Source organism: Mastigoproctus giganteus, chromosome 6 (genome assembly GCF_048544385.1).
Source record: "Mastigoproctus giganteus isolate SK-2022 chromosome 6, ASM4854438v1, whole genome shotgun sequence".
Taxonomy (NCBI): Eukaryota; Metazoa; Arthropoda; class Arachnida; order Uropygi; family Thelyphonidae; genus Mastigoproctus; species Mastigoproctus giganteus.
The window spans coordinates 219,650,152-219,673,130 of NC_143580.1; the positions used below are offsets into that span (position 1 = coordinate 219,650,152).

Sequence of the window (22,979 nt, forward strand, 5' to 3'; positions counted from 1 at the left end):
CCAAGAAGGCATGGCATAATAACTGTGTGCACGGTTTTGCGTCGGTTGCTGTGTGTGTGTGTGTGTGTGTGTGCATGCATTATTGCAAGGCTGAATTTGCTTTAATAGAATTGCTTGCCTCCAGGGAAAATTTGTTACACATGTTCGAAAGTATTCACTGTGCATTTTGAAACGATATCAAGAGATTTTACCAGAGTATAGCATCGTTTCCACAGTCATGAGGCAAAAGGAGCGCAGGTCAGCCATTTTATAAAAGCCTTTTTAAGGCTTTAGATCGTGTTTGGCATGGTCTTCTAAACAAGATCCCATGTTATGGATTGCCGGCTGCTATTTTGCAATTGAATATCCAGTTTTCTCTCAGACTATTCAGTGCAATGATGGCAGACAGGTCTTCTAGGTGCCCTTGTGGGTAGCACAGTTGGTAGGTCTTAGTCGTTGATGTTCCTAAACACTATTACAGCAACAACTTCTTTTTCAACTTCTTCTTTTTGTATTTTTCCAACGCAGTCATGAGCGCTATATGTGGCTTTGGCTCTATTCAACTTTCGAGCATGTAGTTGGCCTAAGTTTGATTAATAAATGTTTTTTCTGCTTATTACAGTTGTATTATGCATTATTTTCTTCGTATACAAAATAATTCCGGGTAATAAAACAAAGATGCATTATTTAAGATGTCTCTGTGCTGTGTTGTCCTCGTTAATTTTACTGATACTTTCAGAGCGTTTTATACCTCATTCAGGTCCCTTCTCTTTCATCAAGGTGTCTGCCGGCCAAGATTTGCAGACCACACCCTCTAAGCTGCTTTTCGTCGTGTGAACATCGATTAGCATCCCTCACCATTCTGGTCGATATTCTCTGAACTCTCTCTAGTAGTGTCGACACGAGGTATTCCAGCGCCTGGGTCAAAATAACAGTTTTGTGGCTAGTCCTCTATATTGCAATTTGTGTGTAGCGCTCAGTCAGTTTTCGATATTTGACTTCATCCGACGGACCTTCGCTCATTTGGGGTTCAGGTCAGGGAATCTGGTGGTCACCGAGGAGGAACAGTCTTCAGCAGTAGCGTTAGCTACCCTTTTTCGGGCCCAGAAATGAAAATTGCAAAAAGAGAAGTCAGTCAAAGGCAATTGCCTCCGGGCCCGGAGGCAATTGCCTTGCCTGCCTACATGGTAGCAACGCCACTGGTCTTCAGCGTTCAGATGTACTCTGCCGTGAGATAAAAAAGAAAACTCAATTCGTCCAACCACCATACCAGGCCAGTAGACGCGCTATCTGGAGGATGGACTCTCACCCATATGCACCATTAATTTTATTTCCCATGCTCATCACATGTAACAATGTGCTGTGCTAGCTGTGCACATACCCACTGTTTAGGGATCACCTATATGATGTGTATGAAAAAAAAAAAATAATTGTTGGATTTCTATTGGTTTGACTGTAATAAAATTTGGAGTGGTTCAGTAAATCTTTCCCTACCAGCCAAATATAAAATTTGATGAAAATCCATCCAATGGTAGTCGAGTTTTTAGATTCTTACGGACGGACAAAGGAATTATAAATCGTGGTTTCTATTAGCCTGATTAGAATGAAATTTGGGACGGCTAGAGAAAGTTTTCCAAAAGAGCCAAATATAAAATTTTCTAAAATTCATCTGTTAGGAGTCTAGTTATTACTTGAAGACGGACAGTCGGGTAAGGTGAAGACATCCTGTTAACTTAAGATAATAGGCTTTACCTTTCCCGAGAAACGTACAAGCATCCTGTTAACTTATGATAATATAGTGTATATATATATATATGAAATCAGATATGTTATAACAAAATAATAGGGATTTAGACTTGTGACGCGTGGGATTGAACTAATCCGCGCTAATGCATATACAATGTTTCAAGCCAACAGAGGAAGGATTATTTATTTTCAGAAAAAGCGACTTTGAGTTGAACTTGAGTTCTCTAAAGAAAATTTTAAATTTTGATTGTTTGTTTGGCGTATTGGCTGCAGGGTTATTTTATATAATCTTGATGCATCTTCTTGTGTTCTCCGATAATTTTCCAGACATTCACTAAATTTGGAGTTCATCAGTTGTGATCCTGAGGTACTCGGAAAGTCACAAACAAAAATAAAATAAAGTTGTGCTTGAAAAGCGAAAATAAAAGTGCAGCCTGGTCGACATTCGGAGATTTTAGGTCTCCTTTACGGGCTAGGAGATCCCGGGTTTATGTGATTACATATCGCTGCGTTACCTGCGACTGCAAGGTTAGAGCAACTGTGTGCGCTGCTACCTGCACAAATCAACTGGTTGACGTGATTAGTGTCTAAAAATAGTAACATATCATAACCTACCTAATACTCTTGCTTCTCCATCTTGGCCCTTCTGAGGTATCCAAGGAGATCTGTGTTTGTAAATTCTGGGGAGCGTTCCTCAGTCGCTGTTGCTATGGAGAATGGAAAAACAAAAGGCTCTATTAGTAGTAAACAGTGCAACGGTATTTTCTTAAAATATGATGCAAGAAACATTTGCATAATAATTAGTGACATGCGGAAAACATAATATTTATCATGCATGTCCTAGAAGTTTAGTTTAGGTTGGGGAGTAAATTAGCTGCTAATCAGCATTCAGGTAGAACGTGCAGATTCTAGTAGAGCTGCGAGAGAGAGAGAGGGAGAGAGAGAGAGAGACAAAAGAGGAAAGGGGAAAGGCAAAAGAGGAGAACGGTGCAGTAAAGGAAAAGGGCAAAGGAGAGAGATCACAAAGGAGAAAGGCAAATGGGGAAATCGAAAAAGAAAAGGAGAAGGGCAAAGGGGAGATCGGAGCAACAAAGGAGAGAGAGAGAGAGAGAGAGAGAGAGAGAGAGAGAGAGAGAGAGAGAGAGAGAAAGAGAGAGGGAGGGATAGAAGAGGAAATTAGAAATAAGGAAGAACTAGAGAAGCTATTAGAGGGGATAGATAAGTGATGAAATTTTTTTTTGATGATGCTGTGGAAGCTTGCTTTCTTGCATCATTTGCCACTATTGATACTAATACTTGTACTAAGATGGAGGAGCGAGGGAAAGAAGAAAGAGTAGAGAGAGAGAATCAGAGGATAAAAGAGGAGAGAGAGAGAGAGAGAAGAGTAAATAAAAAAAGGAAAGGGAAGAATATGAAAAAAAAGAGAAAGGAACAACGAGGGAGAAAATATAAAGAAGAATAAAGAGGAAAAAGAATATAAAGAGTGGAAAATAGAAAGAAAAAGAAAGGCGAGAAAGAAGAAAAAGAGCGGCACAGAGAGGGTTGAGTAGAAAAGAGGAGAGAGAGAGAGAACTTGTTTTTTAATTAGTTGAACGCGTTTCTGTTTCATGAATTTCTGCAAACTTTACATTTACTCGTTAAAAATGCTCTTTCTTCAGTGAAGAACTTTCTTCTTTTAATTTCGATCAAAGAATGTTCAGCACGTCCCAGCTTCATTTGAATAATGAAACGCCCATTACTTAGAGTGGTTGAAAGAGCTTTCTCTTGCATTAACAATTATGCGGATAACGCTCGTTTTCTTATTGATAGATAGCAGAAGCAAGTAGACTGCGGATATTTTGTGCTTTTCCTTGTTTCAAACTCAATTACCTTCCCATAAACAGGTGAGTTTATAATCTGCATCCTTCTAACCCCCGAATCAGTTGGTAAATTCAACTTTTATCCGTCCACCCGTTTTATTTCTGTTTGCATCAATCTCACAGATTCATGTAATGCAACAAATAGTCTTCCTGAGCCTGCACAATTGATTTTCTGATCGATAATCGATTATTTTCTTCGTGGAACGCACATATAGCAACTGTAACAGTTGCACATTAAGGCATAAACTTATGAAATGAATTTTTCGGAAGATCTGAATCTATTTTAAGTACTATTTATACAATTCAATATCTAATTTGTACGTACCTCTAATATCAGTCTTTTACAAGCTGACCGGAAGCGAGTTTTAGGGCGGAAGTTACGCGTCATCATCATCATTAAGGCAGCCTCAAAGAGGGATATTCTACAATGAAATATTATATCCATATAACATGATTTATAATATAAATTGTATAACTTTAATCAAATTTATAATTTCAATAAATTTACTTCGTACTCGTGATTGATGATTTAATATTAAGCTTAATTGAGTAAATGAAATAAAATTTTAAATTTATAAAGGTTTTTTTATTGTAAAATTATTATTACCGGTGTTTGTGATCACGTATACTTTCATCTGGTGGCAAGGTATGATAGCGTGCTGTGACTGGCATCTCAGCTAATTCATCAATCTCGTTGTTAAAGGGAACTAAGAGAGAAAATAGACATAATATTTTCGCTATTTTAATTATTTTAAAAATTAATCACCACTTAAAATGATTTGGCTAATTTGATTAACTGATATGGATATATATTTTCATCCCGCAATCATATATTCTTCTTCTTCAAGTTCTCCACCCACAGGTAGGTTTAGGGTCCCATTGACGCCATTCTTCTCTATCTTGTGCTTTCCTCTTAATTCTTTCATAATTTCCTCTTCCCATCCAATATATCATCGCAATTCTCCTTCTCCCAACAGCTCTCTTCCCACACGTCTTCCCCTCCATCACTTTCCTCAGCATGCTTTCTCTTCTCAAAACATGTCCTATAAAGTTCTTTTGTCTTCTTAGTTCTTTACTTACATTCTCTTTTCTCCTACTTTCCTCAAAACTTCCTCATTATTCACTCTTGTCTACCCATTTCACACTTTTCATTATCCTCCACACTCACATCTCGAAAGCTTCTAGCCGTCTGATCTCTCTTCCCAGTGTCTATGTCGCTGAGCCATATAGTACAACAGTCCAGATTAAAGTTTTCCCCATTTGCTTCCTTATTTCCTTCTTGAAATTTCTTCTCAATAGGTCTTTTCTATTACTAAATGCTTCTTTGCCCATCGCGATTCTTGTTATTTCCTCCAGACTTTTCCTATTTTCTGTCATTATGCTTCCCAAGTATCTGTATTTTTCCACCTGTTCGAATCTTATTTTTCTAATGTTATATTGATTCTTCTTCTTCCTGGCCACGTTGAAATTAATATTATCTTGGTTTTATTGCTATTAATCTTCATATTGTACTCCTTTACTTTGCTGTTCAAGATATCCAAAGAGCTCTGTAATTCTTCCTCATTATTAGCAATCAAAACCTGGTTATCTGCAATCTTATTGTCTTTCAATCACATATATTCTTTATATATGATTGCTGGATGAAAAACCATACTCCCTCCTCTATTAGTCGGGGCTACAGTTTGTCCTGATTGAAGGAACCTTTAGAAATTCCTCCGTTATCGACAGGGCTCGAACCTAGATCTCACTAAACGACTAAAAAGTGGCTAGATCATTATACTGGTACGGAGAATACAAGACTCAGTACTTTCATCTTTCTCTCTAATTGGGTATTCAAATGGAATTTTAAGCTTATTTTTCAGAACTTATTCACTAAAATGTATCTTGATTTACCCCTTGCCCTGCAGTTTATATTAAATTTAAACACGGGCTCCATTTTGCATTCTTCTCTGCTTTTAGTTATATAAATATGAAATTTTTCCTCACCGGCAGAAAAACCTGCCTTGACAGCATTTCTACAGTCTAACCTTCTTCCAACTTGACGCATGATATGGATTTCTTTTATCTTTGTTGAATCTTTCTCCCGGAAATGGTGATATCGCTGCTTGCCACTGATGCTGAAAAAGATCTTTCTTTATTCTGTTTAAAGGAAATTGTCGAATAGAATCCCCCCTATCTTTTTTTTTTTGAGCTACTATCGCATTCATCAAGAATGTGACCTATTTTGAACTTTGTATTACTGTGTTGGCTTACACATAAGTGTTATATTTAGCTAAATAGTGTTCATCATATAAACAATTTTGAAAATTCAGTACGTTGTCACCTCCATACAAAATTTTTTTTCACGTTCAAAATCTATCAGACAGATTGTTCTAAAGTTTCTCGGAATAACAGATCGAAAGACATAGATAGAGAGATAAAAAAATATTCTTTACTCGTATCTATTTACATGAGAGACTAGTATAGGTTGGTTGATTGTTGTAGAGTTTTAGGCGTATCAGCAACTTAGGCAATATTGCGCCTTACATAATATGTCTCTAAATTGCGTGTGGTCTGTGGTCGATTTGCTGTTTGATGTACGAAAACCCCTACTTCCCGGGGGGAGGGACCATACTACCCTCGCCTGAGACCGACTAACTCAGCCACTTTGTGAAAAAGACCCATATAAATCATTGCGTCATTTGCGAGGTTCGAAATCAGGTCTTTTCTGGCTGGTGTGGTGGAAAAAAACCGTTTATTTTTAAGAATACATAACTTAAAAACAAAAACAAGTATATTACCCAAAATAATAGTAATTTTATTTAAAATAATTTATAATAAATGAAACAAATATTAAATAAACACAAGAATAATCGTATGTTATAACTATAAATTTATAACATAATTCCAGAACAGGTTAATATGATGCAACCTACCATAAGAGCTGTAACATTTTTTATCTCCTTGATTTAATATACCCAGTCCTGCTGGAGGTTCCTCTTCTATTCGAAATAAACGACTCATGAACATGTGGACTTCGCGGTTGAATCTGGAAAATATGAAATCTGTAGGAGGTAGAATCTTCACAGTAGATTATAGAAAACAAAAAGCAATGTCCAATTGTTTTATAAACCCATGGCGATACTTACTTCATCAAAACGATATACATACTGTACACAATCATCATGATGAGAGCCTCATACCACGTGACCTCGCTGTCATAGATAATCTGCAACAACGAATATCAATATATAACTAAGAAAATTAATTTGCATATATGCACTATATTTTTCAGCACTACCAGTTTTATAAATGCCCCACGAATCACATTATTTACCCTTTAAGATTAAGATACAAGGTTCCACAGGAAGTTTATTGAAGAAATATTCTTCCAGTAATAACGTACCACTGCTGTGAGTAAAGATGGATAGATAATATTTACGTTTCATCCCTTTTGGCTTCTCCATTTATAAATAATCCCAAACTACCCGACATTGATGCTGTTGGTTAAATATTAAAATCCCCCTTGGTGTTAAAGTCCTATCTGAGGTTACAAGTATTCCTAAATATATTTTACCAGAAAAAATGTAAATAAATCATAAATCTGCCAGAGCAGCACGAAACTGTTGGCAGTGCTATTTTGGAAAGATAAACGGCCTTGCACAAAAGCCATAAGATGTAAATTATAGCTACTCTAGCACCACCTTCATTGAAATGCAGGCTGCATATTTGACGTTTCCAGTGAGTTTATGAAATACAGTATAAATGAAGTAGAAGAGGCAGAGGTTAAGGCCTAGGAAGATTTATCTCAAGGGATTCGCATTTTATGAAGTCCCTGGTTGATTACGTAAAATATAAATGCAGTTTAATATTATGCTAATTTAGTTTATATATAAATATTAGCGATATTCAGTATTCCAAGGATGTTTAAATTGGTACTTACAACTATAAGAATGATGACAGTCATGGAGTAGAACATAGAGTCCCGAAATAATGGCCACCATGATAGATGCACAACCTGCACAAGAAAAAAAAAAGATTCCTTAGCAAACAGATAGTTAATATTTAATTCATAATTATATTCTAACTTATTGGACGTGTTCTGTTTAAGAATTTGATTGGACCGTTTTAAGTTCCGTGTAATTTTTATATTGGTATATTGCGTGTTTGATTCAGTTCTACGCTGGAATTCGTTATATCTAACAATCTTGAATACTGGCTGTGAGCATTTATAGGTAAATGAAGTCATTGACTTTAGCACGCCATCTGATCCACATTGCGTGATGGAATAACTATGGCCACATTCTGCAATACGTGGAAACAAAGGAAATTTTAGTCCTAACTTGGCTGGTAATAGAATTACCGTATCTAATCATAATATACTTGGAAATGGAGTGAAGGGCAAAGGGCGGAAAAAAATCTGTGCCATTTTATTTCATGAGGTCATTCAGAACTAGTGGATACAAAAGAGAAATAGATAGGCAACCTACGGATAAGAAGTAAAAATCACGAATTAGTGGATCAAATAAATTTTGCCACATAAAGTAGACAGGATTATTGTTATAATCCAGCTTTGGAAGTTAGTCTGTCTCAGAAGAGGGTTGTATGACTACTTTTGATGGACGAAAAACCCTGAAACTTGGGGTTTTCATCCACCAAAACAAGCAACTAAAAAACAAACTCTGGTATACCTATGATTTTTCTGCGTTTGTTTCTAGTGCCCGAGATCTGCAGATACGAAACATTGTAAGTCCCTTTGAAGAAAACTGAACTTCTCTACATGCCGAAGTATGAGTAGTGCCCACCGATGATTCCCTTACTTGAAGATTCTTAATATCCGGGAAATTAATAATAATAAACAAGAGAAGAATATTTTTTTGCATCCCCCTTCCGAAAACTTCTCTAATAAGTGTGTGAACGGTCGAGACATACACTGAGTCGTCATTGAATTATGACCATCTACCTAATACTTCGTAGATCCTCCTTTTGCCCTCAGTACAGCAGCTATCCGGAGTGGCATTGATTCAACAAGATGTTGGAAGCGTTCGGGAGGTATGGCCAACCAAGCTGTGTGTAATGCGGTCAGCAATGCAGGTATGGAGGTGATTGGTGTATCCAGACGCCTGATATAGTGTCCCACAAGTGCTCTATGGGATTGATATCGGTGGAGTTCGGAGGCCAATCGATATGCTGGAAATCAGAACTGTGTTCCTCAAACCATTCGTGCATAAAAAGTGCCCGATGGCTCGGCGCATTGTCATTTTGGGAGACTACATCGCCATTCGGGAAAAAGTGTAACACAGCGGGATGTACACAGTCAGCAGCAGTTGACGAGAGCGGAGACTACTGATATGTTGTTCCACGTGCACCAGGGTTCCAGGCATGTTTTACTGCCAGTAAAACATGCCCCACGCCATATAACCGCCTCCACCGGCCTGCACTTTTGATACCATGCATGATGGCTCAAGAGCCTCATGTTGTCGCCAAATCTATACACGGCCATCCACGGTGTGAAATAAATAACGTGACTCATCCGACCAGCACACCTTCTTCCAGTCTTCTAACATCCAACTTGCATGCTTTTTTTTTTTGCACCAGGCGAGTCTTTTACTCCGATGAACCTTTGGTCTGGAGAGGATCCCGTTGGGGTCATCTGCTGGTATAGCCCATACGTGCGAGCGTGCGACGAATGGTCATGCCAGATATTGTTCCGGGTTGGCCTATGTTGTATTGGGTAGTCAACTCTTCAACAGTGCTTAGCCTGTACGAGTCGTTGGATCCGGCTCTCACCTCTAACATCAATCTTTCGCTGACCTTTGCAGTTTTGCAGTCGGGTCGTTGTTTGACCATTTTGACGCCAGTCCTGGTACACTTTAACTACGGCGGTTCTCGAACACCCCACTAGTTCAGCCGTTTGGGAAATTGAGGCACCAGCTCGTCAAGCAACCACAATCTGTCCTTTATCAAAGTCCGATAACTCCTTCCTTTTACCCATCACGCTCGGAATTTTACTACCTACTGAACCACTGACACCTTATCTATGATAGGTAAGTCGACTAACTCCGCACTTTCATACCTCACATGGTCAACAGTCGCATTAAGTTTTCATAAGGGGTGGTTCATAATTCAGTGATCACGCAGTGCATAACGTTAGGTGATTAAGAAATCTCAAGTTTCACACACTCAAACTGTGATCCCAAACTTTCATGAGATTTTCAAAACCGTACTGCAGGGATGTGTCACGACACTAGGAACACCATTGTCGCAATGCTGGTGTAACAGTATTGTCCAACTAATTCTTAAACCAGACTCCTTTGTCCTATTTGCTTTCCCAACTAATTTCTTTTAAAAAACTAAGATCCCAAATATTCTCACAATTTAATTTCGGTCCCTTCTTATAATGTATCTAGTTGAATAGGTAAGTTCCTGACAATTTACGAAAATGTGTGGTCATGAGAGTCAAACTTCAACTACAAGGAGCAGTCAATAAGTATTTACCCTTATCTAGAAATATTTTAGTTTGGGATTTGAAACTTGCCTGGCAGTTTCATCTTTCTCTATGTAGCTACCTCCTAGAGCTACACATTTTTCCCATCTGTTTCAGACCTCTTGAATAGCACTTTGAGCAGAAAACCTGGATTCCACTTCCTTAATTACCTCCTCATCAGTGTGAAAACTGCGGCTACGTAATGGCTTCTTAATTTTAGGGAAGAGGAAGAAGTCCAAAGATGAGAAGTTGGGAGAATAGGGTGGGTTCTGCAGATTTTCAAAGCCACACCTGATGAAAAATATCCTGTGAGAGCAGCCTTGTGAGCAGGAGCATTGTCGGTTAGCTGGCAGACAATTTTGGTTAGCTTCCTGCGTCTCTTCAACTTGATAGTCTCTCTTAATTTTCCCAGGAGATATCAGTAGTACTCCCCAGTGATATTGTTGCCTTTTGAGAGGCAGTCTGTAAAGATATCTTTAGAGTCTCAGAAGACTGAAACATGATGTTGTTGGCAGACAATTGAACTGGTTTGGGAGTTGAGCAAAACAAATGTTTCCATTGTTTGCTCATCTGTTTTGTTTCTAGGTCATAGTGACGTCCCTGCATTTATCGCATTACAGTTCGGTGAAAGAAATCATTAACATTCTCCACAAATCTCTGACAGTTTGCAGAACATCTTTCGTTGTGGAGTTGTTGAGGAGATGTCAACAATCTCGGATCCCATCGAGTTGCCACCTTCGACATCTGAGAACTCATGCATTATGATTCAAACAGATAAATGGCTAATGTTCACTTCATATACTATAAAACTTTAGTCACAGGCTGACCTCAAGGACTAGTAGCCCCACTTCAATCACGATGGCACGATCTGTGGCTGAGATGAGTCTTCGTTCTCTTGGGTCATCGTACACAATGCTTCGTCCCCACCTGAATTGTCTCTCTATCTATCTATGTTCGACTTAATACGGCCTTGTCGTTCCCATTTTCCAAAGTCGCCGGACGTGGGCATCTTTAGCTTTCAAATTTCTCTTTCTCATGGCTGATAGTGCACTTTCCTTCCATGTTTTTCTAGGGCGTCCTCGTCTTCTCTTCCCTTGTGGTATCCATTCATATATAATTTTAGGCCATCTCTCTTTATTAATGCGCAGCAGATGCCCAAACCATCTCAATCTCCTATTTTCTATTCGTTCTATAATACCTTCATATGCGTGCATACGTCTTCTCATCTCCTCGTTCGTTATCCTCTCTAGCCTATAAACCCTAGCACTTCGACCTAGGTAGTCCACCTCTAGGGCTCTAAGCTTCTTTTTGTCACCCTATTTCAGTGTCCACACCTCACATCCGTAGCAAAGTACTGATTCCACTAACGACTGTCCGATATGGTTTTTAGTCCTACGGGAGATATTGTCGTCCGACCGTATAGAGTTGAGGACACTAAGAATCTTCCAACTTTGATGAATTCGTGTGTCAACTTCCTCTTTCCCCAATCCTTCCTTAGTTAATCATCTTGGATATATCCAAGATATATCACATATCTTGGATATATCCAAGATACTTGAAAAAGTCAACAGGTTTTAGATATGTAGACTATGTAACTTCCAGTTCATCAGGATGTTCCGCTGTGCTTAGGTATTTTGTCTTTGTAAAATTGATATTGAAGCCCCATTGATCATATGTAAGATGCAATTTTCTCAACATGTATTCTAAATCATAAGATTCTTGTGCAATGATAACCTGATCAACGGCAAAATTTAGACTCCAGAGATATCTGTCATTAAATGGTACTCCCATTCCATAACAGCTTCTTTTCCATTCCTGTAAAGCACATTACAAGAAAATATTAAACAATAAAGGTGATAGGCTACATCCTTGACTCAGCCCCTTTGTTGGGTAGATTGGGTTAGATAAAATATTTCCAACTTTAATATATGCCACCACGTTGTTATCGTACAATTCCATAATCAGTTCCACAAGCTCTGGATCAACTGATATATTTTGAAGGGCTTTCCATAATTCCTTTCTTGGAACGGAGTCATAAGCCTTTTCGAAATCGACAAAGACAAAGAAGTTATCTTCATTCTTTGCTTTTATTTTCTTCACTAGTTGTAGAACAAACAAATTGTCCACACAAGAGCGATCTGACCTAAATCCACTTTGTTCTTCACTTATCTTGTCCTTTACCTCCTCTCATAATTTTAACTGAAGCAACTCGTATAGTCTGGACATGGTGGAACTAACACTTAAGCTTCTATAGTTCCCCGGATCCAGCTTATTTCCTTTTTTATATATGGATGAAATATAACTTATTTTCCATTCATTTGGAGTGTTCTTTAGCTGTATACATCTATTAATCAGCTCTGCTATCAGATTGAATCCACCTGAATTGTCTTTTCCAATGTTCACAGTCTCATATGATGGACAGTCATCCCCACATACAGCTTTCATCTCCTTATGGATTTATTTTGTTTCTTTCCTTTGCCAATGAATAAATTTTATAATGGATCAGACTTCGACCTTCTCTAGCATACCACTACTCGTTGTTTTCATGGCTCTGGTTGTTTCAGTAACCGATGGACCTAAAAACTTAAAATATACATTAACTTAGGAGACTTAGGGTAAATGATTATCGACCGCTACTTCTGTACAGAATTTTTAAACATTTAGAGATAGAAAACCACCAAAACTTAACTTACCCTTCCTGAAAAAATACCACAAATTCCAATAACAAACAATACGTTGAACACTGCTGATCCCACAATCGTTCCTGTTCCAACATCTCCCTTGGCTACCAACACACCTGAAACGAAAGAGAAATTCTCAGTGGTCAAGAAAATAATTATCTATCTGAAATACTTCGCAATGAATCTAAGATGGCAATACTGTTATCAGCTGTAATAGCGTCAATAATTTAAATACTCGTTTAATGTAGATTATATTTATACAGAAAGTGTCAATAAATCTACTCCGTTTATTATATTTGTATTAATTAATTTATTTATGGCTTCTCGGACTAAGATCAAAGTGTAATTCATTTATTTAATTATATTTTCAAACAGTAGAATAATGAATGTTTATTCTGTTCTATTAACATTAACAGTTTCAAATGATGCAAAGCATCTACCAGAAAAAAATCCCACATCATCATAAGTCCATTCGGTTCACTAATTTTTCTAGTTCTTCCTTGAATTTATTCAAACTACCTACGTCCAAAACAACAGATGAGAGTTTGTTCCAACAATCAACTACTGGCTGGCTGAAGGCAAACTTCTGCATATCTATCCTGCATCCGTATTTCAATTTGTGCCCTCTCAAGAGTGTAGTCGGAGCAAGAGGAGGAATGCCATCAGCATTGAGCTTGTTCAATCAATTCAAAGTCTTAAACACTCAGTCAGATTATCTCATAGGTACCTTGCTTCAAGACTGCAGTTTGCAGAACTAAAGCCTTTCTTAGTAAGACAGTTCTTTTTTTTTTCTTTCCTTTGACCAGTTTCGCCCTTCTCCATTGAAATTTGACCAATTTTCCATTCTCTGCACCCGTTCCAGCAGTTCTACATCCTTCCCAAAATGAGGATTCCAGACCTCTATGCAGTACTCAAGGTGGGGCATGAGCGTTACCTTGTACAAGGATAATGATCTCCTTGTCTCTGTTAGCGAAATTCCTGTATATGATTGACAAAATCCCATGAACTGACCTGGCAGCCTGTCTGCACTGATTAGAGATCGTGTCTGACTGCACAATTACCCCCAGGTCTTTTTCATTTTCCGCATCCTGAGTTACGTCCACTTATTTGGTACGTTTATCTGGAACTACTGCTATCAATATGCAGTACTTTGTATTTGTCAATGTTAAACGTCAACTGCCATTTCTCAACCCATCTGTCTAGTTTTTTTAAATCATGTTGCAGTAGCTTACCATGATTACTGTCATTAACCACTCTGCCAACCTTTGCATCATCTGAAAACTTAGCCATTAAGCGTCTCACATACCTTCATCAATATCATTAATAAATATACGAGTATAAAACAAAAATGGGCTCATCACTGAACCCTGAGGAATTCTACTAATAACATTAGTCCACGAAGAGCAGTGCCCATTGATAACCAATCTCTGTCTTCTCCCACTCAATCATCCCTTTATCCATAGCACTAACTTGCCCTTAATGCCACATTGCTCCAATTTGTACAGCAGTCTTTTATGTCCAAGCATCAACAGCTTTCCTGAAATTTAAGTATATGATACATTTTTGCAATCAGTTACTTTGTTACTATATCATAATATCCAAATCAGATTTGTCAGGGAAGGTTGCCTCTTAACAAATCCATTGTGTGATTCCAGTATAAATGCATTCCTGTCTAGATAGTCCTGCATTAATTTTTAATCAGTGACTCCATTATTTTCCTTGGAAAAGAAGTTAAGCTAACAGGTTTGCAATTACTCTGTCACCTTTGATATCCCATCCCCTTTGAGAACTGGACATATGTTTGCATATCTTCAGTCCATAGGGACCTCCCCTGAATCCAAAGATGCTCTCATAATTATGGCTAAGGGTTTGCTTACTTCATTTGCTTCCTCCTTTAATTGAACTGGATAGATCCCATCCACTCTATTGCCTTTTTTTACTTTTAGCTTCAACAATTTGTCTTCCACTTTCCTCTTAGTTAATACAAAATTCGCACTTCTGGCATCCCCTTATATAAACTTCTAAAATAAACTTAATAATAAATTAAGTTTCTTCTAATAAATTCCTAAAATAAACTTCTGGTATCCCCTTGCCTAAAGAATTTTCCATTTGAGAATGTAGATGCAAAATATATTTTTCAGGAACCTAAGCAGGATCAACAATTAAACCATCGACATAAAGTGGACCAATGTGATTCGACCTCTTGCTTCTACTGTTAATGTAAACAAAGAAGTTTTTGTTGCTTTTCTTTGCATTATTTGTCAGAGACTTCTCTTAATCTTCTTTAACTTGACTAACCCCCTTTTTGACTTGATGACAGACTAGTTTGTATATACCATAGGCTTTTGAATCACCTAATAATTTATATGCTTCCCATGCATTTTTCTTTTCGGCCACTAGTCTTACTATTTCATCTGACATCCAATTAGGTCTAAGATTTCTGAATTGGTATGAAAAGCCTAGTATCTTCTACAATTACTTCCCTGAATGCTTCCATTTAGAATTTGATGTGGAACCATATGCCAGACGGTCCCACATCAAATAATTTAAATATTTGATGTTGGACTGTCTTAATTTAAAAATATTAATTTAAAAACTGGCTGAGACCGCTGTAGTCATCCTTATGAAAGCAAAAGCCCTTCCCTTTATCCTTAACATTATTTATGTCTTTAAGTAAATCCCAGATCAGCAAACTGTGATCACTGCCACCTAGAAGATATTTTGCCTGCAGATTCTTAATGCATGAATAATCGCAGCTGATAATCAGAATATTTGCTTCTTCTTCTTGCCTTTCTAATTGGATGACTGTAGAAAACAGTCATCCAATAAATTCACAAAAGTCTTCCTAGTGTGTGAGTGATCAACTCAAAGTTACAGTCAATATCTGGAAAATTAAAATCACCCATTATTCTGTAAGACATTTTGATTTACTTACGCTCGCTATTTCTCTGTGTGTTTTTTATACCCATCGCAGTCATTAGGCTTCTAACACACCCCCTACTCTCATTTTCGTTTTCCTAGTGCTTATATCACACCAAAGTGACCTAATATTGCACTAGCCACTCATGTCGCTTCGATACACTTCCTTAGATTTAATATGCTTCTCGATTAAGAGCATAACCTCTCTCCCCTCCTGTCCTGTTTTTCCTTTCAGTACACATTATACACCCCATATTCAAATTCTGCATCCCATATGTCCGAGTGACACCACGTGTCTGGTATCCTTACAGTGTTTGCATTTGGTTACTTGATTAGCACTTCAAATTCACAAAATTTATTTACTATGTTCCTGGCATTAATATACATATAAGTGTACATGGATTTGTTCTTACTCTTAGTTATCCTAACCCAACCCTTGTATTTATTTGTTTCATGATGACCCACAGCACGGTTTGAAATCCCTGACATCACTCTTTCCAGGCCGTTGCCTGTTCCAATAGTGATTATATTGGAACAGGCAGGTACAATAATCACTTTCACCTCTGCCTACGGTTCTAGTTAATCTATTAGTCTGGATCCCCCTTAAGCTAGCAGTTTTCCGACCACCCAACACTGCCTCGATAGCATCAGCAAATATTCTTGAACCTAATCCATTTAAGTGTATTCCATCCCAGTAAAGGCAGTCTCTCCTGCCAAAAAGAACAGACCACGTTGAGAAAAATTCTACCCCATAAATCTTGTACGCTCTCTCTAGGGCCAAATTGATTGCCAAAGCCCTCAACTTGTACTCCCTCGTACCTTGTTCGGGCAGAACTGCAGACATTTTCAAATTTAATCCTAACGCGCCACTTTTTTCCCTAACATTGCCTTCTTTTTGCTGAGTAAATTCTCAGATATCCTATTATTAATATATCCTCTGATATCCTATTCTTAATATATTCTCAGATGTCCTGTTCTTAATTAGTGCTGACCTGTTCAACGACATTACCCTTTCTGACCTTGAAGATGATACCTGCTGTACAACGTCATCTACTTTTGCTTCTGAGAGATATACTCTTTGTACAATATATTTCCTGTTTCCCTCACAATAGAATCATTGATAATAACTGCCTCCTGTGGGACCAGGGCATTCTACGTTTAGGATTTCGCTGTACTGCGTGACGTACAAGTGTAAACGCTGGAGTTGAGTTGGGTAGCTGAGAGCTTGATGGGCCCCCGTTTTAATTCCTTCAAGGATATTCTTCAAGCTCTCAGAAACGGCCATCAGAAAGCTCAGTTCGCACCTAATTTCTTCACACTCTTTGCACCGAACATACACAAGGTCATCCTCCTTAGCTGTATCATGTCCCGTTTCAGAAGAAGCTGCAGATATTGTACTAGTAGCCCATTTTGTAAGGCCTCGATTTCGTAGAAGAATCGCCACCTTCAGTTCTCCATTTAAATTTCAATTTAATCGGAGAATACTACATTAAATTAAGAGATACTTAAATGCAGTAATACGTTTTAATCTATCAAGTTTACATTATATATATTATGCTATAGTCGTGGAATTTTCAATTAGTTATATAGCCTTTCTAAAAATAAAATTTCTTAGCTAAAAGCAAAAAAAAAAAAGCCAACCTACGTGATTAGAACCTACAAGAAGCTCTACGAATATTAAGTCATAACTTATAAAATCTCTAGCTAAATAATTTTCCAATATCCGTTTCCAATAGTTCAAAATTCTTGGTGTCTGCCAGTTAAATTAGAAATTTTAATAATAAAAGATATAGTCCATTAATGTGGTATTAATAAATTTTAAAGATACTCAGATACTGAAAGGTTCTTAATAAGTTTGAAAGACATTGAGTATAAGTTAACTGAATACAGTTAGTGTAGATAAGGTGGTCTAATAAAGATGTTATTACATCTTTATACTATTCTTGCTTGATGTATGTCAGAGTATAAACATAAACTTTTTTTCTTTTAAAAATTGTCCATTCTGTTAAATATCGATATGTCATTCGTAGTGCTTTAAATCAGACAGTGAAGTTTTTCTTGAAAAAAAAATCGAACCATTATCCTAAAGATGACACACCCATTCCTAGTCATAAGCAAATTTTGGAGATAAATCACAGTCTAATAATAGTAGTTATTGGTGAAGGCTGCAGAAAGTGTGACATCCCAAAGTTGGCTCGGTTCCACCTCCTTAATTGCAACTTTAAAAATAAAGCGCAAAAATCAGGTTTCGAAGTTATCCAGAAAACAGTCGGAAATAAATTTGTACAGGCTTTTGACGATTTTGAACAACTCGTGCAAACATATTTTTTGGCCATGTTAGACGATCTCAGACAAGAGTTGTATATCTAACAGAGGAAGTTTTTTTATCCGTTAAAAGAATCGAACCGACCCTAAAACAAACACTCGAACTCAAGTCTTTTCCACCCGGTATGAGGAGGACGGCGATCCTACCACCTGTGCTACTTACGAGAGCTCAGGTGGTATAGTCACCGTCCTCTCCACACAGGATTAAAAGACCTGAATTCGAAAATCGAATCATTATCCTAAAAATGACGAACACCGTCAATGATGTGAAGAATTTTTTGGGTCTTTTTCACAAGGTGGCAAAGTTAGTCGCTCCCAGGCGAGGGTAGTGTAGTTTTTCCTCCCAGAAACCTAGTTTTTTTTTCAGAAAACAGCAAATCGACCACAGAACACACGCAATTTACAGACAATATACACGGCGCAACATGGACTAAGTTGCTGGCGCCTAAAATCCTACAGCAACCAACTTGGGTTGCTGCTGACTCCTTTGAGAATCCTTACAGTTGCACTTAGTCTTCAGTGATGGATTGTTGGATTTATTTTGAATACTCGAGAGCTACGATGATTTTGTTGTGTTTCATTGTTATAGGTTTCTGTTTTGCACATGACCCCAACCGCCTTTTCACCATGGAATCGGACCGCTGTCTTGGGTTTTGTACATTCTGTTAGAAGCTACAGGTGATCTCTTCAATCGTCCGTGTCTCCTGTAGCTACCTGGCAATTCCTCTAGAGTAAACAATAGTTTCTGGGAGAATGCACCCCTCAAAAAAAATTCTACGACAGGTCCTCGCTTTCAGAGGGTAATCTTAGCCAGATCTTTTTGCACAGAGTGGAATAAAAGTGTGGTATTTAAAATTGGATAACCAACGAAGGCTTATGATCATTGTAGAACTTATAATTTTTCCAAGTCTATTCCGTTTACATATTAAAAAAGTTCGATATTATAGGCAGTAACGCCATGACTCATGGCTTTTGCGATTCTTACTTATAATGCATTTTTTAAGGGGTGTAATTGGACATACAGGAAATGGACAAAATAATGGAAACACCTGAGATAAGAGTTATGGGTTGTTGTAGTTGTAATAGGTTTTAGGAGCATCGGCAACTAAGGCCATATTCCTCTGTGTATACTGTCTGTAAATTGCGTGTGTTATGAGATCGATTTTCTGCTTTGTTGAATGAAAAACTAGAGTTTCCAGGAGAAAAAACCAAACCATGCTACCCTCGCCTGAGACCCACCAGCTCAGCCACATTATGAAAAAGGAATTCCTCACGTCATCGACGGGACTTGAACTGAGGTTCCACCCAGTGTGGAGGAGGACGGCGATTCTGTTAACTGAAACTTTTAGTTGCCGATGCCCCTAAAACCCTATAACAGTATCAACAAACCCACGAGGGCAAGAGTTACAGGTTTGTGGTTTTAGGTATGCACTAATATGGCGTTGGGCCATCCTTTGCTTTTAAAACAGTTTCTATTTTACGTGAAATAGATTCAAATAAATCTGAACTACCTTAACAGGAATATTGGACCATTCTTATGGAGGAAGGTTTCAAGCTTCTTGAGTAATGAAATTACAGGTATCTCATTCCCACTCTCCTCTCCGAATGTGCCCATAGTGACTTAATAACGTTTAAGTCTGATGGGTGATTGTGTAGGCCATGGGAGATTTTAAGCCTGAACTACTACTTTCGTATAAGGTGTTTCCATTATTTTGTCCACCCCCTGCATATGTATTTTGTACCAAGTGATGAAAAATGCGAATTTATTGGAAAAGATCTTTGTAACTGTCAATTTAATGTAGAGCAGTGAAACAATTTGAGTCATTATCACATCATATACCAGAAGATATACTCTGATGAAGATTAATGTTCCAATAAACAGGGTAAACTGAACTCAGTTAACTAAATTTTCAGATACTCTGTGTGTCTCACGCTTATATATTCCACCTACTGGCAAGGATCCAAATAGTTACTGAACATCACAGTGCATGTCCGGATGTTAGTGACAATTTGGGGGTCATATATCATTCCCTAGAGATGTCACTTATCAAGTAGCTACGCACGACTATGCCAGCGGCCATGATAAATTTCTTTCAAAAGTGCCGACTGGCAGGGAAAAATATCTTATGTTGGAAATACTTCAGTTATCCATCACTGTTGATTGGTATGTAGGCCACATCCTGGTAACTAGATTGTCCAAGTGATTGGGATGACACTTCGATTCGCTGAAACTGGTGAGGAGAAAATAGATTTTTCATCGTTGGAGAGAAATAAACCTGTTTTTAGAGAAATATCTGTAAACAGCTTGAAAGAGAATATGCATTCTCTTTCAAGCTGTTTATTTTGGCAGAGAGAGAGAGAGCTACCCACGAGGGCACCACATCTGGGGTTGTGCTTCTAAACTTCTATCAGGCTTCTAGATTCCATTCAAAAGAGGGTAGTTAGGTTAATTAATGATTCATCTCTAACAGAGTCTCTCCACCCTCTGTCTTGTAAACTTTCTGTTTCTGCTGCGTGCCTTCTTTTTTATAGATACTTCCATGGCCACTGTTCTTCTGAATTGTCTTCTACAATTCCCGCTCTCTCTCTTCCAAACCAGTCGCATCCTTTTACTGTCCAACTTTAAACACACAACTCTCTTCTTCCTCATTGATTCCTTCAACTTCCATTTTCTGAAATAACCTCCCTTCATACATATTTCCCGAAAATTACAATCTACAGAAATTCAACTCTAAAGTCAACAAGTATCTTCTTTAATCTTCTCAGCCTTCAACCCATGCACAGTACTATAGGTTCTATAAGATCGGATAGCCTCAGGCTGGTTTCCTCTTGTTTTATCCTCAGAGCATTATGCTAATAACAGAGCTGTGGGTAGAATTGTGTAGGATGCCAGAGTGGGCAACAGCATTCCACAGGTTTACATCAAACTTAGGAAACAGTCTCAAACCATTTCGCTATTATCTTCGAAATTCTCTCTGGGTAAAATTCCATTGTGAGTATATTACGCCAAGATACTTTAATTTGATGATCGGACTATGTAGCGTGGTTATGACTCCACATTACCCTCTGCCATTGTTTCGAAGTTTCACTAGAGCTGCGCTACTGTTTGCGTCATTGGCTACTGCTTTTCGAACTTGGTGCATGTCATATGATGATGACGCACTAATAGTAGGAGCAGACTAATTATTGGATCGATCTAAAAGCTAATTCGGGGGAAATCTCTTGAGTTTTGTGTAGCGTGCAATAATTACACCGAAAATCTCTGGTAATCTCGAGTCATTCCTGGGCAATCAGATCATGTGATAGTCTCGCTGACGTCATAATAAGTGGAGATTTAGGACTATAATGAGATAAATATTTGCTTTTCAAAATTTTGAATTTAACGAGGTTGTTTTGTTATGCATATTTGGGAAATTCTATCCAGAAACTTCATTAAAGAGTAATAACAAGAAGAAGATGGATAAGGAATTCATCTCATAAAAGATTTGAGTATGTTTTATGCATTCAGTTTATTGCAGATTAGGTTTTCATAGTAGGAAATAGGAATGCCTCTCTCTCTTTATTTTAAATGATCCTATAAATGTTTGATGCAAATGAGAATGCAAAGTAATATTCACATAAACATGCATCCATCCAAGTACTTACCTAAAATGGCAGTAAAGAGTTCAGGTGCTGAGCTTCCAGCAGCCATAAACGTGGCACCAGCAACGTCTTCGCTCAGATTAAGACGCTATAAAAAGGGAAGAGAAAAAGTAATATTCCTGCTATAAAGATCAAATTCTGGAAAAATAAAGTTTGTACCTTGTTTATTTCGAATGCTTTTCGCATGCCAAATAAATAAAAAAAATATGCGCAATAAATATGAAGGTATATGTTAAGGAATGAAATGCTAAACACTTAAAAGAAAAGAAAAATAAATACCGTATTTTTCAGAATATAAGATGCGTATGTTTTTAGGAAACATGAGTTACAGCTACTCTGTGTATCATAAACCGAGAGAATTGCCCAATACGAAAAGTATAAGATAATTCCATCATGTCTGGTTTTCAAAATGTATTCGTCGATCTGACCTCGATGGGGAATAGGTCTGTTGAACAGCAAGAAATGGATATTTTTTTCGGACTACAGCTAATCAAGGTTATTCATATTTCCCAAACAGTGGCGTTTTCTGACTATTTACACATCGGAACTTCATACAGGGCACACAAGAGCAAGGAAACAGCTGGACAGTTTTATAGATAACTGCTTTAAAAGGATGCAAGTGCAAGATTTTCAATTAAAATGTTTTTCTTCGTTTTGCCTTTCAAAATCATGCTGCATTTTGTGGTCCATTACTACAAGATACATTCAGTAATCACTGGATTATGACCACCTACTTAATACCGTATTTGGCTACCATTCGCTCAGATAACAGCCGCTATTCTCCTAGGTATTGACTCAACTAGATGTCTGAAGACGTCTGTAGGAATCTGCAGCCATGCTGCCTGCAAGGCTTTCCACAGTGTTAGAAGAGATGACGGTTGCGTCTCCTTACGTCTCACTTCCTGTTGCAAAACATCCCACAGGCGTACAGTTGGATTGAGGACAGGCGAATTTGGAGGCCGATCAAGATGGATGATATCTTCACTGTGGTCCACGAACCACGCGCGCACAGTGTGGGCCCGATGACACGGCGCGTTATCGCCTTGGAAAGTCCCCGTTTATGACCAAGAAAATATTCAACATGGCAGGTTTCACGTGGTGTCCTAAGAGATGCCGGTAGACCTCATCAGTGAAAAATTGGCCCATAGCACAATGGTCCTAGATTTTGCTAGCAAAACATGCTCCATGTTAAGCAGCCATCGCCACCTGTCTGGATAGTGGGCACCATGCACGATGGGTTCATGGACTCGTGTTGCATGCGCCACACACAAAGGCGCCCCTCTGCGTGTTGCACCTGGTAGTTAGACTCATCCGACCAGCACACTCGTTTCCAGTTCCCCAGTATCCAACCAGCGTGTTGTT

General features: G+C 38.1%; 1 protein-coding gene across 1 annotated transcript in view; it reads right to left on the minus strand.

Moving 5' to 3' along the window:
* Positions 1-22,979, minus strand: part of LOC150085000 (sodium/potassium/calcium exchanger 4-like) — a 131,658-nt gene that overhangs the window by 21,875 nt on the left and 86,804 nt on the right. Inside the window, exons 4-11 of the mRNA XM_090375703.1 lie at positions 21,621-21,705; positions 12,744-12,847; positions 7,507-7,581; positions 6,713-6,792; positions 6,500-6,612; positions 4,192-4,291; positions 3,910-4,006; positions 2,341-2,432 (exon numbers count right to left, since the gene is read on the minus strand). Coding sequence (XP_090231829.1) covers positions 2,341-2,432; positions 3,910-4,006; positions 4,192-4,291; positions 6,500-6,612; positions 6,713-6,792; positions 7,507-7,581; positions 12,744-12,847; positions 21,621-21,705 — 746 coding nt within the window. The remainder of the gene's footprint in view (positions 1-2,340; positions 2,433-3,909; positions 4,007-4,191; positions 4,292-6,499; positions 6,613-6,712; positions 6,793-7,506; positions 7,582-12,743; positions 12,848-21,620; positions 21,706-22,979) is intronic.